The sequence below is a fragment of the Caretta caretta genome, chromosome 3 (assembly GCF_965140235.1).
Source record: "Caretta caretta isolate rCarCar2 chromosome 3, rCarCar1.hap1, whole genome shotgun sequence".
In the NCBI taxonomy this organism is placed as follows: Eukaryota; Metazoa; Chordata; order Testudines; family Cheloniidae; genus Caretta; species Caretta caretta.
Window position 1 is genome coordinate 32,817,130 of NC_134208.1, and position 17,748 is coordinate 32,834,877.

The 17,748-nt window shown below is 39.7% G+C and overlaps 1 protein-coding gene across 10 annotated transcripts in view; it reads left to right on the forward strand.

Moving 5' to 3' along the window:
- Positions 1 to 17,748, forward strand: part of KIDINS220 (kinase D interacting substrate 220) — a 184,930-nt gene that overhangs the window by 56,360 nt on the left and 110,822 nt on the right. For all 10 annotated transcript variants that reach the window (XM_048845445.2, XM_048845446.2, XM_048845448.2 and 7 more), the window contains exons 10-16: positions 3,201 to 3,299; positions 4,090 to 4,188; positions 7,081 to 7,258; positions 8,013 to 8,177; positions 9,468 to 9,647; positions 11,467 to 11,632; positions 12,866 to 13,017. In XM_048845445.2, the coding sequence (XP_048701402.2) occupies positions 3,201 to 3,299; positions 4,090 to 4,188; positions 7,081 to 7,258; positions 8,013 to 8,177; positions 9,468 to 9,647; positions 11,467 to 11,632; positions 12,866 to 13,017 (1,039 nt within the window). The remainder of the gene's footprint in view (positions 1 to 3,200; positions 3,300 to 4,089; positions 4,189 to 7,080; positions 7,259 to 8,012; positions 8,178 to 9,467; positions 9,648 to 11,466; positions 11,633 to 12,865; positions 13,018 to 17,748) is intronic.

The following is a 17,748-nucleotide window of genomic DNA, read 5'->3' on the forward strand; positions in this document are numbered from 1 at the left end:
TCAACAGTGTGCCCTTGTTGCCAAGAAGGCCAGTGGCATTTTGGGATGTATAAGTAGGGGCATAGCCAACAGATCGAGGGACGTGATCGTTCCCCTCTATTCGACATTGGTGAGGCCTCATCTGGAGTACTGTGTCCAGTTTTGGGCCCCACACTACAAGAAGGATGTGGAGAAATTGGAGAGAGTCCAGCAAAGGGGAACAAAAATGATTAGGGGTCTGGAACACATGAGTTATGAGGAGAGGCTGAGGGAGCTGGGATTGTTTAGCCTGCAGAAGAGAAGAATGAGGGGGGATTTGATAGCTGCTTTCAACTACCTGAGAGGTGGTTCCAGAGAGGATGGTTCTAGACTATTCTCAGTGGTAGAAGAGGACAGGAAGTTGCAGTGGGGGAGGTTTAGGTTGGATATTAGGAAAAACTTTTTCCCTAGGAGGGTGGCAAAACACTGGAATGCGTTACCTAAGGAATCTCCTTCCTTCGAAGTTTTTAAGGTCAGGCTTGACAAAGCCCTGGCTGGGATGATTTAATTGGGGATTGGTCCTGCTTTGAGCAGGGGGTTGGACTAGATGACCTCCTGAGGTCCCTTCCAACCCTGATATTCTATGATTCTGTGCAATGACCAAGAGAGAAGCCAAGCTGTCTCCCCCAGCAGCTATGAAAGGGGAAGGGTTTATTTAGGCCTCCTTCCAGCATGCTGTCACTGGACCCTGCTTGTGAGTTCCATCTTTGTCATATCAGCTTTTGTCTACTACATGTCTGATAAATTTGGAGCCTTTCAATGTCCTCAGGATACTGGAATGGAAAAGGAAAACGTTCTTGTAGTTGCTTGGCTGCTACATTGAAAAGGGAAGGTTGGGTCACCACTGCTTGACCTCCTTCCCCAAGTCTCTGTTTTTTACTTCTTCCTCACTGAATAGCTTCTGGGGAAGGTCAGAGCTTTTCCAAGCAACAGTGGGACAAAGCTGGCCTGATTTTCTGGTGTGAATTCTCTGCCAGTGAAAACAGACTAAAGCCAGATAATTTTTCATTGTACTGTAGCTTGCTAAGATTATAATGAACAGTAGAGATACTTCAGTAGTCTGTTGGCAGACTTAGACAACACTACATCGATTCATATATGGTTAGTTTTTGAAGGGTTATCAGGTTATCTTCTCAGGCAAAAGAGTTAGAATATTATTTTTAAAGAAAATCTTTTGATTCTGTAAAAGTTGATGATCATTGCCTATAAAAGTTTCCTGCTTGTCCTTGGGGAGTAAACAAGTGGATTTTTTCCCCAAGCTCTGCTTGGGGTAATTGTGTAACTTGTAGACCAAGTTTTAAATCTAAATTTAAAAATGACTGTATTTTTTGGCTAAATATTTAAACCCCAGGCCATGCAAATAGGCCAAAGTTCTCAGTGGGTCTGCCAGCACACTAAACAAAATGACTATGTACTTATAAGCTAACTCTCTAGTGGTGAGACCGTCCATTCTTTCTTGACCATAAATCTGGAACCCCTTGATCCTGCCTAAGCACAACATAGTCAGGTACTGAACTGATCACCAGAGCCAGTCTCTTATACTAGTACTAGTTCCAGTACTGTAGACTGTGAAGCATTTTCTTCTGGTCCTTTGTGCTGGCTCTAACTTCTACTGCCTTCCGTACATGCAAAGAAAGAGCTTGGAGACCTGTAAAACAAAGAGTAGCTTCTGCTACTAGAGGCTCTTGTGACAGGGAGAAGAAAAAGGAGCTGCGCCTCAGGCCTGGAGCTACTTTTGTGATTGGATGTATGAACCATCAACATGAGAGGAATTCCAACAGAAACAGTCCAGTTGGCTGGACACCATACCAATCCAAAAATATCTACAACTGGAAATCTACCACATGTATACAATGGCAAATGACATGGTGGAACTCTGTATTGCAAGCCTTCATGTCTCTTCCCTGGCTCCCAATTCATGAACTACTTGCAAGCCCAGCAGATAGTTCCCCACTAGTGCCCTTCTTTGAACTTGAGAGTGAATGGGGAAAAAAAAACATACATAGGGTGGGACAGGAAGTCGAACCCATGTCTTGGATCTGCTTGTACAGTCACCAAGGTGTCTGACCAAATTAGGATGGCCTGAAGGCTTTGTTGCATTGGCCAGCACAGTTCCCATCATTGCCCTGTGCACTACATCTTGGGTGGTACTCAGTCCTCATAGAGATGAATCATCCAATCAGATTGCCTTGCGTGCTCGTCTCTCTGTAGGCTTCCTTTCTTCCCCCATTAATGTTACATAGTGTGTGAGAATTCCCCATTTGTCCCTGCCTACTGCTTCCGGCAAGCCAGTCCTGGGCGAAGGGATGGACTGAATTGTTCATTAGCTCTTGGCTGACTACATGTTCACAATTTATTTTTCATAGCTATCTAAAAACTCAGTACAAAGACCTCTGATCTTGCAAGTGAAGAAGATTTGGGCCTTTTCTATATTTGGATTGTAAAACCTATCTGAGAAAGCCTAGCAATCTGCAAGAAATGGTGTTGATTTTTCCATAGGTAGTACATTTCCCTCTGAGTCATGACTGAAGCAATGCCCTAGTATGGTGTTAGGAATTGCTGTGTTGTTGGAAATGCCATCTTTTGGATTAACCAATTTATTTGAGCATAAGCTTTCGTGAGCATAAGCTTTCGTGTAAGGAGAGTGATCACTTTAGATAAGCTATTACCAGCAGGAGAGTGGGTGGGGGGAGAGAAAACCTTTTGTAGTGGTAAACACCCATTTTTTCATGCTTTGTGTGTATAAAAAGATCTTCTATACTTTCCACAGTATGCATCCGATGAAGTGAGCTGTAGCTCACGAAAGCTTATGCTCAAATAAATTGGTTAGTCTCTAAGGTGCCACAAGTACTCCTTTTCTTTTTGCGAATACAGACTACCACGGCTGTTACTCTGAAACCTATCTTTTGGATGGTACTTAAAGCAGGTCCTGACTATTTTGAGTAGTTAAAGCCTCCTGGCACCTTATAGAGGTGTTATCCCCTATTTTCTAGCCAAATTCTGGTGAAAGGAATTACATTCCTTGAAGTTTTAGTTGGATGTGGTAGTGTCCTCTGCCTTTCCTGAACTGTGATATAATTTTGCTGTTACTTTAAATAGTGATTATCCCATATGGTCTACAAAATGGATGCTGCTGGATGAAAAGTGCTATGTAAATCGAAAATGTTGTTTTTGTTTTGTAGGATAGCAAAACTGCTTTATATTGGGCTGTTGAAAAAGGAAATGCTACAATGGTGAGGGATATCTTGCAATGCAATCCTGATACTGAAATGTGTACAAAGGTAAGTGACTGGGATTGTAACCACAGATATGGTGTGTTCTTTTTTTGTCTTCCTCCTGAATGGATTTGAGACCATACCAGCAAATTCCAATTTCATTGGCAAGGCAGACAGTTCACTCTTACAATACTGGTTAATTTCAGCTTTATATTTCTGTGCTATATAATAAGTGCTCTGTACCCTCTGTAGCCATGCCTTTTGCTGGTAGAAACCAATCACTGCTCAGTAAGAGCCATTCACGAGGGAAACCGAGAGACTCTTGTTGGTGATGCTGGTGTTGCTGAGGTAAAGTGAATGGCAGTGAATGTGGTGAGGGAGAAGGAGAGACTGTGCTAATAAGTAATAAACTTGAGCTCTGACAGTCAGTGATTGCATGTACAGGAATTGAAAAGAGAGAATACTATACATAGCAACGATTTAACTTTTTCCCCAAATGCATTGGTAGCCATATTATGGGAATTCCCCCCACACCCCTCCTTTAGACTGTTTATGAAAGCAACTGGCTTTGGATTGTGTAATAAAGTGGCTGTAGAAAGGCATTTACATTGCTTATGATGAATGCCTTTGATCAGTTTACTCTGTTCTTGAACAGTAAGTGCATTTTTAGGGGAAAAGTTGGGAAGCACTATTTTTTTATGTTGTGATGCTTCTAGAATGATAAAAGTGTCCTCTCTTAAAAGTAAAGAATTTAGTTTTTTAAAACATTCCCAATTATGGTTGCTCAAAAGGAATGATTTTGTATGGAGGTTTTTATATTTGTTTTTATAAGTTTTCTTCTATTTTTTACTTTTAGGATGGAGAAACACCTCTTATAAAAGCAACCAAGATGAGAAATATTGATATAGTAGAGCTTCTGCTGGATAAAGGAGCTAAGGTTTCTGCTATTGACAAGGTAAAGAATATTTGGTAACTGATTTATAACATGTCTAGTCATGTTAGTTTTGTACACAAGTTTGGTAGTGAATCGTGAGTGTTTTTTGAAGCCAGATAGAGCCCTGTCTTTTGGGAGCAATCCATGGACTTCTCCGTCCTATACCCTATATTTTATTTTAGTTCTTACACTGTAGCCATCATCATGGTATCTTAAGCAACATGAGTTCTACCAATGGTTGGACTGCTGGTGTGCTGAGGCTACAGCCTATGATGCTGACCAGTAAGTTTTCATTGTTTTCTTGTAGTACTCTGTCTGTATCCGTCTGTTGCCTCTTGTCTTATACTTGGACTGTAAGCTCTTTGTGGCAGGGGATTCTTGGTTTTCTCTTTGTACAGTGCCCAGCACAATGAGGTCCTGGTCTATGATTGGGCTCCTAGGCACTGTAGTAATAGCCCTCTCCCCCTGCAAACAGGTTTCTGTGTAGAGTCCATTCAAAATTAAAGGACCTGCTGGTAGATACCACATTGTTCAGCAGTTCAGAGTTTTTCCATGTTAATGGCCCTTGAGTGTTCTGTGTCAGCTTCTTTTACATAGTCTAAGGCAGAGTCTGTCCACTTGGTGTCAAGTCTGTGCTACAAAATGGATGCTCTGATCTACAGTGAAGGTTACAGTCATAAATAGGGTTGCTGCGAGGGCTCCCCGCCGTTCACTCTATCTCCCCTCCCTCTGTCGCTCGCTGTCTGCCCCCCCCTCATTTTCACTGGGCTGAGGCAGGGGTTTGGGGGTGCAAGGGGGATGAGGGCTCTGGCTGGGGGTGCGGGCTCTGGGGTGGGGCTGCAGATGAGGAGTTTGAGGTACAGGAGGGGGCTCCACGCTGGGGGGTGGTGGGGCTGAGGGGTTCGGAGTGTGGGAGGGGGTTCTGAGCTGGGGCAGGGGGTAGGGGTGCGGGAGGGAGGTTGGGGTGCGAGCTCCGGGAGTGAGTTTGGGTATGGGAGCGGGCTCTGGGTTGAGGCAGGGGGTTGCAGTGTGGGGGGGGCTCTGGGCTAGGTGTGTGGGCTCCGGGGTAGGCCAGAAATGAGGGGTTGGAATGTGGGAGGGGACTCCCGGCTGGTGCGAGGCAGGAGGGGTGTGAGGACTCCAGCTGGGGGTGTGGACTCTGATATGGGGCCAGGGATGAGAGGTTTGCGGTGCAGGAGGGGGCTCTGGACTGGGGCTGAGGGGTTTGGAGTGCAGGAGGGGGTTCCGAGCTGGGGCAGGGGAGGGGATGTACAGGAGGGGATCGGGGTGCAGGCTCCGGGTGGTAATTACCTCAGGCGGCTCCCGGAAGTGGTGGCATGTCCCTCCAGGCCGCTCCTAGACAGAGGCACGGCCAGGCGGTTCTGCGCGCTGCTCCCATCTGCAGGCGCCATCCCAGCCAATGGGAGCTGCAGAGCCAGTGCTCAGGGCAGGGGCAGCATGTAGAGCCCCCTGGCTGCCCCATGCCTGCCCCATGCCTAGGAGCCACAGGACATGTCGTTGCTTCCGGGAGCTGTTCGGAGCCCCGCTGCATCGCCAGCCGGACTTTTAGCGGCCCAGTTAGCGGTGCTGACTAGAACCGCCAGGGTCCCTTTGACCGGTCGAAAACCAGATGCCTGTCAACCCTAGTCATAAATGGAATTCACAAGACAAAATGCAGTTCATAAGTTGACATACATATTTCCTCAAGCAGTCACGTTATGTGTAAGCTGATTATGCTTGATAAAAACACTAGAAAATAAAACCTTTATAGGTTCTGTCCATTAACATTCATACTTTCATAGTATTAATTTGTATTGTCTTCAGTGATATACAATACCAGAAGAAGTTAAATTTTACATTCATGCATAAGAAGGAATTTCACAAATACAATAAAACTTTCAAAAACAAGCAAGTTCCAATTGAGTAATTCTGCCAGGAGTACAAGTCTGGGCAAGCAATTCCAAAGAATCATAACACAACTTAACCCGAGGACCAATAGTGATGAGGTGGACAAAATAATGTGGCCAAATCTGTCTCTTTTCTCTCTGTTTAGATCAGTGTTATTGTTTGGCACTCATATTTGGTTTTGATTGATACTCTAATAATAATTAAATAAGTGAGTCAAAGGACTAACATGACGTACTCTACTGCCCATAATAACCCCATAACCTTTTCTGTGTATTTCTTCTTGCTATTTTCTTCTTCCTTCCACTCCTGTCTTCATCTTTCTCTTTGTGTTGTCCATTTACATTGCAAGCTTTTTGGGGAGAGAGGCTTGTTTTATTTTACATCAGTAAAGCACTGAACACATTTTTGTGAGGTAAATAATAATAACAAAATTAATGTGGTATTGATTTGTTGTTTTGGGAAACTTTAAGACTGTGAAAATGCTTTCCTAGTTAAAGCTGTCAGTGTAACACAGTTTTATACAGCAGAAAATACCATAACCGGGTTTTAAGTGTCTGATGATACTAGTTTCACAGTGGTAGCTGTGTTAGTCTGTATCAGCAAAAACAACAAGGCGTCCTTGTGGCACCTTAGAGGCAGGACTCCTCGTTGTTTTTTTTTGATGTTATTAGAAGATAGATGTTAATAGCAACTTTTGGTTTCACGGGCCTTAAAATATGGAGAGAGACTACTTAAGATAGCTGCATTTTTTAAAATGTATTTTTTCTATTATTATCCTTCTCCCTTGCCTACATGTTGTTAACTTTTTGGTGAATTTCTTCAATGTTACATTAGGGAGCATGTGCCAGGGAGGGGTTTATGTCATTAAGATTCCTTTAAAATATATTTTGTTTCAGTGAACTACACCACAGTAATATTTTGGAATATGTACTACATTCAAAATCTCACTTTTCAAAATAAACACCCATGGCTATTACTAGAGTTTTTCACTTGATATAATTACAGAAAGGAGATACTCCGCTTCATATCGCCATTCGTGGAAGAAGCCGTAAACTTGCAGAACTGCTTTTAAGAAATCCAAAAGATGGCAGACTGCTTTATAGACCCAACAAAGCAGGAGAGACACCTTATAACATTGACTGTAGTCACCAGAAAAGTATTTTAACTCAGATATTTGGTGCCAGTAAGTGTGAACATTATTTGTCTTTTCCTTAAGTATTGATATCTGCTTTTGAAAGGAATGGAGCTCCTACTAAGATTTAAAGGACTAAATAACTAGGTACATTAGAAGAATCTTCTAAGGCCATGTTTCTGCTTATCCCGTTGTGTGATGAAAATTGAGTGTAGTTTAGAAATGTGCATATTTAATATGGGGAAAGGTGGTGATCTGTAAAGAAAATTAGAGCTTCACAGGAATATAGTAGGAAAATCCATTATTCCAGAGCTCTAATACGGTTAGAATTAACCTTTTGTCATTTGTTTCTGAACAGGAAACTAATGTGAGATGTGAAAAGAAAAGGAGTACTTGTGGCATCTTAGAGACTAACCAATTTATTTGAGTATAAGCATAATTTATTTGAGATGTGTCGACAATGACTCCCTTGCATTTGGTTTTGGCTATATTTAGTCCTTGTTTTTGAGAGGAATTAATTTGCTTTAACTTGCTGTGACTGTGGGATATTGTTTGAGTCCTTGCATACTAAATGTTAATAGTTTTGACAACTGTACAGTTCCTATGAGCTGCATCCTATATTCTTACTATAGTGTGTATACACTTACAATTGAAATCCAGTTGAGCAAAAATATATAAACAAAAACAATGATTTTTTTGTTCTTCCATTGAATTACTTATTATACATGTAAATTTGTCATGATTTCAAGTAATTGTATGAAATATATAATATGAAAAAACATAATGTATTATATTTACATTGCAGGACATTTATCTCCTACTGAAACTGATGGAGACATGCTGGGTTATGATCTCTATAGCAGTGCCTTGGCTGATATTCTCAGTGAGCCAACCATGCAGCCACCTATCTGTGTAGGGCTGTATGCCCAATGGGGAAGTGGGAAATCTTTTTTGCTCAAAAAACTGGAAGGTAACATTTGATTTTTAGCTTTTTCGTATGGTTAGATACATAGGTGTTTCTACACTGAGGTAGACCATCTAGTCCAATATCCTTTCTCTGGTTCGATAATATATAACTCTTCTCTGAAACTCCCCCCCTTCATATTGCACCCATCAATCAGGGAAAATATAAAACATGAGGATTGATAACCTTTAATTTAGTTAGTGCTGCTATAAATTTGTACATTTTATACAATATCTAACCAGTTTTTAAATCTTGCTAACCTACTAGTCTGCAAGGCTTCCTGCGGCAGTGAATTCCCCCCATATGGTAATTCTGTTGCTTTGAAAGTATTTCATTTTGTTAGTTTGGAATTTTACTTTCAATTTTAAGTTAGTTTATCTTTGTATTATAGGAAAGGGTGAATACTGATGGCTATTTCTTTGAGATATTATTTGCTCTTTTTACATGTATCACCCATCTTGCTAGTTTATCTTTCAAAATTAAATTCTGGTATTTTAATTCTCTTATGTAAGTGTTCTTTGATTCTAGTCATTTGCGTTGCCATTTTCTGGACCTTTTTGTTTCAGAGGTTAACTTTTTGAGAGCACATAATCATGCTGACTGCAATATTTGAAGAGAAAATCACCATTAACTCATTTAATACCATTTAAACATTTTCCATGTATTCTCTATCCTCTTTGTAATGCATGTAAACTCTTATTTACTGCTGCTCATTGAGATTTCCAGGTTGACCCTGTAAATATTTGAGATGTTCCATCTAATTCATAAGTTAAAGTATCACCTTACTTCTGAGATGTATTATAATGATCTCTCAATTTAATTCATCATCCCAGTGCCCAGTCACTCAAACTTACTCATATCTGCTTACAATTTTTATGGTTTGAATAACTTAAATAATTATTACTTGAGTGGATATATCCATTCACTCATCCACCTTATCATTCCCATCATACATAAAAGTAATGTACGTTATTGGTGCTAATATCTACCCTAAGTTAACTTTTGTATTTGGAGAACTTTTGTTTATTCTCAATCTTTGTTAGCTGTTCCTCAGTCATTTTTTAATTTATGCCACAATTTTTTTACCTCTCACTCCATGGATACTAAATATGTGTTGCAGGAATTCTCATTTGTATGAACTTAAACTGAAAACCAGAAATAAATACATAATATAATGGCTTTTATACTATGATGGTTATTATCAAGGTTCTAACACAATTGGTTTGCAGGAATTTATTTTTTGTCATAAAAATATACAACTAAGGTTGACTTTTCTGTATGCTTTTTCTGTTCTAGATGAAATGAAAACTTTTGCAGGACAGCAGATTGAACCGCTGTTCCAGTTCTCTTGGCTTATTGTATTCCTTACGGTCTTGCTGTGTGGAGGGCTGGGTTTATTGCTTGCTTTCACAGTGGACACAATGCTCGGAATAGCTGTGGCACTGAGCTTATTAGCAGTTCTATACATATTCTTTAGTAAGTTTGTTTTCACTTCATATAAAACATACTGGTTCTATCTATTTTTAGAGTTCAGTATTTATTCATAAGCAAATGCTGTGCTTCTGAAAAAAGTCAAGTCATTTTGCAAAAAATACAAAGAAAACTGAGATTGTTTATTTTCATTGTTTTTAATAATAAACATTGGAGAATAAACTTAGTAAGAACAGCAAAATAATGCATTTGACTTCATTAATATGAGTTAGAACAATAGCTGTTAAGTAAAAATTCATTGACTCAACTCCCATATCTTAATTTTATGTCACTTCAGTTCTGGAACTGAATATTTTTAACAGAAGTTCTTAATATTCAGGCAATAGCAAGGTTTTAAAAGTGTAGGGCTCAGTTTTAAAAATGAACACATACTACTTCAAATGATTGAAAGGGTGTGATTAAAATTGCAGAAATATTTAAAAGCAGTTGGAAAAATATATTAAGATGGAGTTAAGATATATATCAAATTAACGATAAAATATTATATAAAATGTAATTGTCACCAAAACTGGCATTGCAAATCCAGGAAATTCAGAGATAAATTAAACTGAAAAGATGCCCATATGTGGTAAAGTGCAGAAACGCTCAGTTTAAGTCTCCAGCATACCTGTAACTCTGCTTCATAGTGATGTCATGATGGGGGCAAGGAGGATTAAAAATAATTATTTTTTAAAATTGGCTTTAAATTAATTTGATAACAGACATTAATATGCCGTAAACATAATTGTATGATTATTGCTTGCTATCACTATAGGACTGAATTAAGGTTGCATCTGTGGAACAGCACAAAGCAGCTGGAGTATACTGGTGAATCTTACTCTTAATTTGCTAGCATGAAGCCACAGAACTTCTAAGAGCAGTAATAGTTGGGGCCAGTCTAGTGATATCTGGCAGCTAAGTAATCTATGAATGAGAACTCATGACATACATTCACTTTCACTCTACTAACTCATATCAATTAATTGAATTACAGCATGCACATTAACTGGAGAGGAAAGATGGTGATTGGTTGAGTTACTGCAGATGTCATAATTACCCCATATAAGTTATCTGAGCTACTGGCCTGGACCTGTTTTAGTCTATAACTCTAACAGATACAACTGTTAGCAGCATAACTTTATTGCAATCTGATTTTTTCAAACATAGACAATACATAAGATTTCAATGATTTTTAACTAGTTTAAAGAGTATGTTTTCGTAACTGTCCATTATTAAGAAAAAGAATGGTTTGATGCTCAGTTTCTTCAGGGACCCATTTTTGGTTTGTTTTAACATAGAGTATTTACTTAACTATGGAGTCATGACTAGCATTTCCATAATAAAATATGAGGAGCAGTTTCTCATTGGCTTTCTTTCCAAGCTCTGAGTTTGACACTCTGTGTATGTACAGATCCCTTTGCATACCTGACAGTGTTCTCAAAGCCACCTTTGTTTTCTTGCTTTAAAATCCCATCTCAGTCATGATAGTTACATTTTAGCTACTATTCTTGTGATCAAACAAGACTGGATAGGGCCAACTTTAGAACCCAGAAATGCAGGTTTTCATTTGGTCAAGGGACCACTGTTGCATGTAACAAGGCCATTCTACTTCTGTGGCTTCAGCTAACTGCTTCCACAACGCTTAGTTCAGGCCACTAGTGTGGAACTGGCTGTGAATAGAGGCTAATTCTTTCTTTTTCATGACAATTCCAAGAACTACAACAAAGCCACTTGGCATCATTTGTTCTGCAAGTATTAAGGTCCTATCTGTTCAGACTTTCATGACTTTTTTATATTGAGATGTTAAGAAAGTATTTTATTACAGCTGTGATTTACTTTGGTGGCCGAAGAGAAGGAGAAAGCTGGAACTGGGCCTGGGTATTAAGTACAAGGTTGGCAAGACATATTGGGTACTTGGAGCTGCTTCTCAAACTGATGTTTGTGAACCCACCAGAATTACCAGAGCAAACCACTAAAGCTTTACCTGTCAGGTTAGAGTTATTTCATATGTACTTTTCTCTCTTTCCTACGTAATTCAGCTTCATGTTGGTAACAATCTATAAACTGTACAGTGAAGTAGGAATCTAACAGGATTAAGTATGTGTAGTTTACTCTCCTTCAAATAACTCTTTATGCTCTAGTAAGAAAAAGAGAGTAATTATAGATCAAGATAGTTTGAAGAAAATAATATTGGTTACCAAGATAACCATGCAAGATTTGTTCATATTAAAAATCACTTGAAATATGCAACAGATGCATATTTTATGATATTTTAAGTACTGTGTATGTTTTTAATGATCATCACATTCTAATGAATAGTATTTGTATTTCTAGAATGATACCAAATATTAACCCTAACTTTTATGATTGCCGGTAGAGTCCCTTATGCTGTACTGAGGAGCTAATAATATTACTTTATGCTACATCTCAATTTGTATACTGCAATTTAACTAGCAATAAAATTTAGGTTAAAATTGTAGTGTTATAGTTTGGAGTTATGATTTAGTTTTATTCTTCCTTTTCCTCATGTAGATTAGTAAATCTCAACATAAAATAGCTGCCCTATCACTAGTGCATGTATAGATTAAGTCTAGTAAAATTTCAAGTAGTCACAGCATGACCATGTACTACTTAAAATTATGTATATACTTTTCAATATATTTACATCAGAAAGGCTGATATGGATCCTTTGTTGTTCATTAGTTATGCATTTTTCTATCTTTGGTTACTAGTGCAGTCTGATGCTGTACATATATCAATTAGAATTTTACTTTCATGCCTTTTAATTCACCATAAAATTGCTGACATACTGGTATTGTATTGTCTTGTTTTTGTATTTTTTATCCTGGGTACATATGAGAGAATCCTGCACAATGTTGTTGATGGATTAGTCTTTGTTTTTTGTGGATTGTGATAATTAAAATTTTGTCTTTTATATTTGCACTCTGAGAGACTGCAAGACAAGTATTTCAATAAATCAAATGCTAAAATAAGACAGGGATGGAGGCAAAGGAAAGGTTGAAAATGGGGGAGAAGGAGGCAGGGAAAAGAGACTAAATTGCTACAAGAGCAGTGGTATACCTTAAAGAAATTCTTATTGAAATGTTCATTCTGCCACATTTGAAAGGGTACCCTTCTGTTGTAGGGGAAAAGGAAGGTTTTATTTTCACTAGCCAAAAAGGACTTCTACATACAAGATACATCTTCTTTTTGTGTCACTTCAGATTTCTGTTTACTGACTACAATAGACTGTCCAGTGTGGGTGGTGAAACTTCAATGGCTGAGATGATTGCTACCCTCTCTGATGCATGTGAAAGGGAGTTTGGTTTCTTAGCAACAAGACTTTTTCGAGTATTCAAGACAGAAGATACACAAGGTATTTATTACTCAAATGACTTTTCTGATTTTTCCATTTGACTGCAGTTGTAAAGTGTTCTGTTTTTTTCACATCAGTACATTGTTTATGTTTAAACTGTAAGTTTTTGATATGTAGAAGATAGACTACTGCTGTAATTGTACCCTTTCCATTCACCTTGGAAAAATAAGCTGAGAAACCGTAGTTTTTTATGTAGAAAGATTATAGAAAAACAATTAGCTGAAAGCAAAAGGTATTCTTGAGCATAGTTGAGAATTTTTCATGAATATAGAGCTCATTAGAGGTTGCAATTATTTTCCTTGCCATTTAAATCACCTCCTTTTTGACACGTGCAAAGCAAAGAGCATTGGAGAGATGGGTTAACAGCAACCAGTGTTGCTCAGCAAATAGGCCTCTGCATTCTATATCAGTTGTAGATTTTTCAGGATTTGTGACTTTATTTGTGGGAATAACGAATTGACAAAACTGAGCTTAGAAGACCCAAAAGCACATATTGTGGAATCATAGGACTGGAAGGGACCTTGAGAGATCATCTAGTCCAGTCCCCTGCACTCATTGCAGGATTAAGTATTATCTAGACCATCCCTGACAGGTGTTCGTCTAACATGCTCTTAAAAATCTCCAATGATGAAGGTTCCACAACCGTCCTAGGCAATTAATTCCAATGCTTAACCACCGTGACAGTTAGGAAGTTTTTTCTACCTAAACCTCCCTTGCTGCAATTTAAGCCCATTGCTTCTTGTCTTCTTCTTCCTTGTAACAACCTTTAATGTACTTGAAAACTGGTATCCTATCCTCTCTGTCTCCTCTTTTCCAGACTAAACAAACCCAATTTTTTCAATCTTCCCTCATAGGTCATGTTTTCTAGACCTTTAATCATTATTGTTGCTCTTCTCTGGACTTTCTCCAATTAGTCCATATCTTTCCTGAAATGTGGCACCCAGAACTAGACACAATAATCCAGTTGAGGCCTAATCAGCATGCAGTAGAGCAGAAGAATTACTACTTACCTTGCTTACGACACTCCTGCTAATACATCTGTAACCGTGCCTGAGTGTGTCACAACTGAGGATGCCAAATTCAGGACGAACTGCTGAGAAATGGGGAAAACACAACCCAAAACTGGTGCTTATTCTTTTATAAGATATACCAAACCAGCCACAAAAGTAAACTCCTGTTTCGCCATGCTGGCTAACAAGAAAACATAAAGGCAGGCATTCCAGTTCTTATATCACCACTAGAAACACTGGATTCAGAGATGCGTGGTTCTTTACAACCAGTCTCATCAAATAATAGGTTCTTCTGATCCCAAAGGACCAGCCGCACACCCAGGTCAGTATATAACTTAGATCTTACCCAAAAATCATGCTGATGCCAGACCTTTAGTATCTAAAATCTAAAGGTTTATTCATAAAAAGAAAGAAAGGTGAGAGTTAAAATTGGTTAAAGGAATCAATTACATACAGTAATGGCAAAGTTCTTGGTTCAGGCTTGTAGCAGTGATGGAATAAACTGCTGGCTTAAGTCAAGTCTCTGGAGTACATCCACAGCTTGGATGGGTCATTCAGTCCATTGTTCAGAGCTTCCGTTTGTAGCAAAGTTCCTCCAGAGGTAAGAAGCAGGATTGAAGACAAAGTGGAGGTGTTTCCAGAGCCTTTTATAGATTTTTGCCATGTGGAGGGCATCCCATTGTGGAAAATTACAGCAACAAGATGGAGTTTGGAGTCACATGGGTAAGTCACATGTTCATGCTCAATTTCCCTCAGTCACTGCAGGAAGCCATTACCTACATTCCAGACAGCATGTTTACATGACAGTCCACTCAGTGAAGATGGGCGTCTCCCATGGTCCATATTCAACCAAGTGTTTTCTTCATGAGCCACTTAATTCAAATAGTCCCTCCAAGATGTGCTGGGCGTTACCCCAGGAGCAAACATTTGAAATCCAAGTATAGAGCCAATACTTATAACTTCAAATACAAAAATGATACATGCATACAGATAGGATAATCATAACCTTTTCATAGACACCTCACTTGATGATCGTTGTACAAGATTTGCTGCAAATATATAAGAGTGGTTGCAACAATGATCTGTATGGTCACAGTTTAATCAGATAACATCACAACATCTCAGAATGACGATAGCTTTTTTTGGAACAGTGTTACAGTATTGACTCATATTTAGCTTGTGATCCACTATGACCTCCAGATCCCTTTCCACAGTATTCCTTCTTAGGCAGTCATTTCCCATTTTGTATGTGTGTGACTGATTGTTCCGTCCTAAATGGAGTACTTCACATTTGTCCTTATTGAATTTCATCTTATTCACTTCAGACCATTTCTCCAGTTTGTCCAGATCATTTTAATTTTAATCCTATCCTCCAAAGCACATGCAACCCCTCCCAGCTTGGTATTGTCCGCAAACTTATTTTTATAAGAGCGCTCTCTATGCCATTATTTAAATCATTGATGAAGATATTGAACAGAACCAGATCCCAGAACTGATCCCTGCGGGACCCCACTCGTTATGCCCTTCCAACTCTATCACTGTGACCAACTCTGTGACAGAAGTAGGGCAGAATCTTCTGGCTGACCACAAATGGAAAAGGGTGGACTCTTCTCACCCATAGATATTTGTACTTCCAGTAGCAGTGAGGAGTTCAAAAGCATTCCAAGGCTGCTGACTGACTTGACAGTCAGAGGGAAGACATTCTCAACAAAATGGGATGTTGTGGGGAAGATGAGTTCTTCAAAGCACTTCTCAATTCACTCAAATATTTCCTCCATCTTGCCTGAGTTCAGCTTCAGCCAACTGCTCTTCAGCTAGCTGCACCTGCTGCTTTTGGCCAGGCATTGAGGAAGCTGGTATGTGATGCTGTTTCGTTGATGATAAAGATGATGTGGTGGGTGTAATCTGTGTACGGCCGGCACTCCAGCCATGCTGTTTATTCCACTTTACACAGTGGCTTCATATAGGTACTGAATGTGATGGGTAGAGGGTTAAGCCTTGAGAAACACCACAGGTGAGGGCTCTGGAGATTGAAGAAGTAATTGCTCGTTGTTACCCACTGGGTTTGGTTTGAGAGAAAGGAGAAGGAATTTCATTTCATCCCTGCAAGCTCTCAGGCATCAAACAGGAGTATGCAATTGGTGTTAAATGCAGTCAGGAGAATCAACAGGAGTGCAAATATTACATCACTTGTCCACGGCAAAAGAATAATCCATGAACAAAAACAGTTATTTTTTCTGTTCCATGCCCCTCCCCTTACTGACAGGGATGTAGGATACTAGCACTTGTCAAATGAAGTTGGAGACATTTTTGCTGGCTTCTTGATCATCTTAGTCAGAAGTGGAAAGTTTCCTACTTCACAGGAGGAATCATCTGTTAATAGAAGGTCCTAGATGTTCTTGACTCTTTTTCACTAGGTAGTAGGGCATGGATAAAAAAAATCACAGATTGTGGCTTAGATGGTCACTTCATACTTCTGAGACTTCTTTTTGTATTAGTAGTTGAATATCTGTCAGTTTTGAACTTAAAACCAGGTAGTTAGCAATCTAATTTGTTTGTACACATGAAAATTTTGCAAACTGATCCCACAAAAGGGAAGGGAGGGTTTGGAAAATTTAATCCAATAATATTTAGGTATATATTCTGTGACAAAGCTCTGTCCTTGCCTCTGTGGGTCCCGCGTTTCCTGGTGGATTTCGCTAGCCTCAGAGGCTCACTGTGACCCTCCACATAATCCTTCTTTCTCTAGAGACAAGGGTCACAGTCTGAGCCATTTTCATCATAAGCCGGCAAGGGAGGTGAGGAGAAGTTATCCTTCCTTGCACAGTCTCTGTTGTCTCCCAGTCTCAGTGACTAATCAGGGGGCAAAGGTGTGGGGGGGGAGCCCGGGCCCACCCTCTACTCCGGGCTCCAGACCAGGGACCCTAATAGTATTAGCTATGGTAGCTGACCTTTTAGAAACATGTCATGTACAATTCCCTGGGCTACTTCCTCAAGCTCCACTTCACCCTTCCCTCAGGGCCTCCTTCCTTGTGCCTGTTATGGTGTGTACTACTCCGCCTCTCCAACAGCGCAACTTCCTTCCACAGCTCCTGACATGCACCCCACCTGGCTGACTAGGAGGCTTTTAACTAGTTTCAGCCAGCCCCTGATTGTCTTCAGGTGTCCCAATCAACCTAGCATTCTCCTTGCCTTCTGGAAAGTTCTTAATTGGCCCCAGGTGTCTTAATTGACCTGGAGCAGCTTCCATTTCACTTAACCTGGTACCAGGGATTTGTTTAGCCTGGAGCTAATATATCTATCTCCCACTACTTTTCTATAGCCATCTGTCCTTGCCCTGTCACAATTCACATTCACTCACCCTGCAAGCTTTGAGCAAACAGTTGCCAGTGCTTAATAAATAATCATAATGAATAATAAACTGCTGAGATTAAATCTTAATGAAAACCAAAATAGTTTTTTCAGTCCTCGTCCTATGAAAATAAAAAAAGTGAAAGGGAGGGAGTTTGTGCATGGATAGTGTAAATCAGATGACAGAAATAGACTTCAGAACAAGAAATTTTTATAAATCTATGCCCTTATCCTGCAGCGATCCTATTTCTCCTCTGCCATAGAGGCAGTGTTGTCAGACTTTGCAGAACTCGTGAATGCAGACTGCCTCTGCTTCACACATGAGCCCAGGACTTTTCACTGTGAGAAGCTATCAGCCTGTTTCACAGCG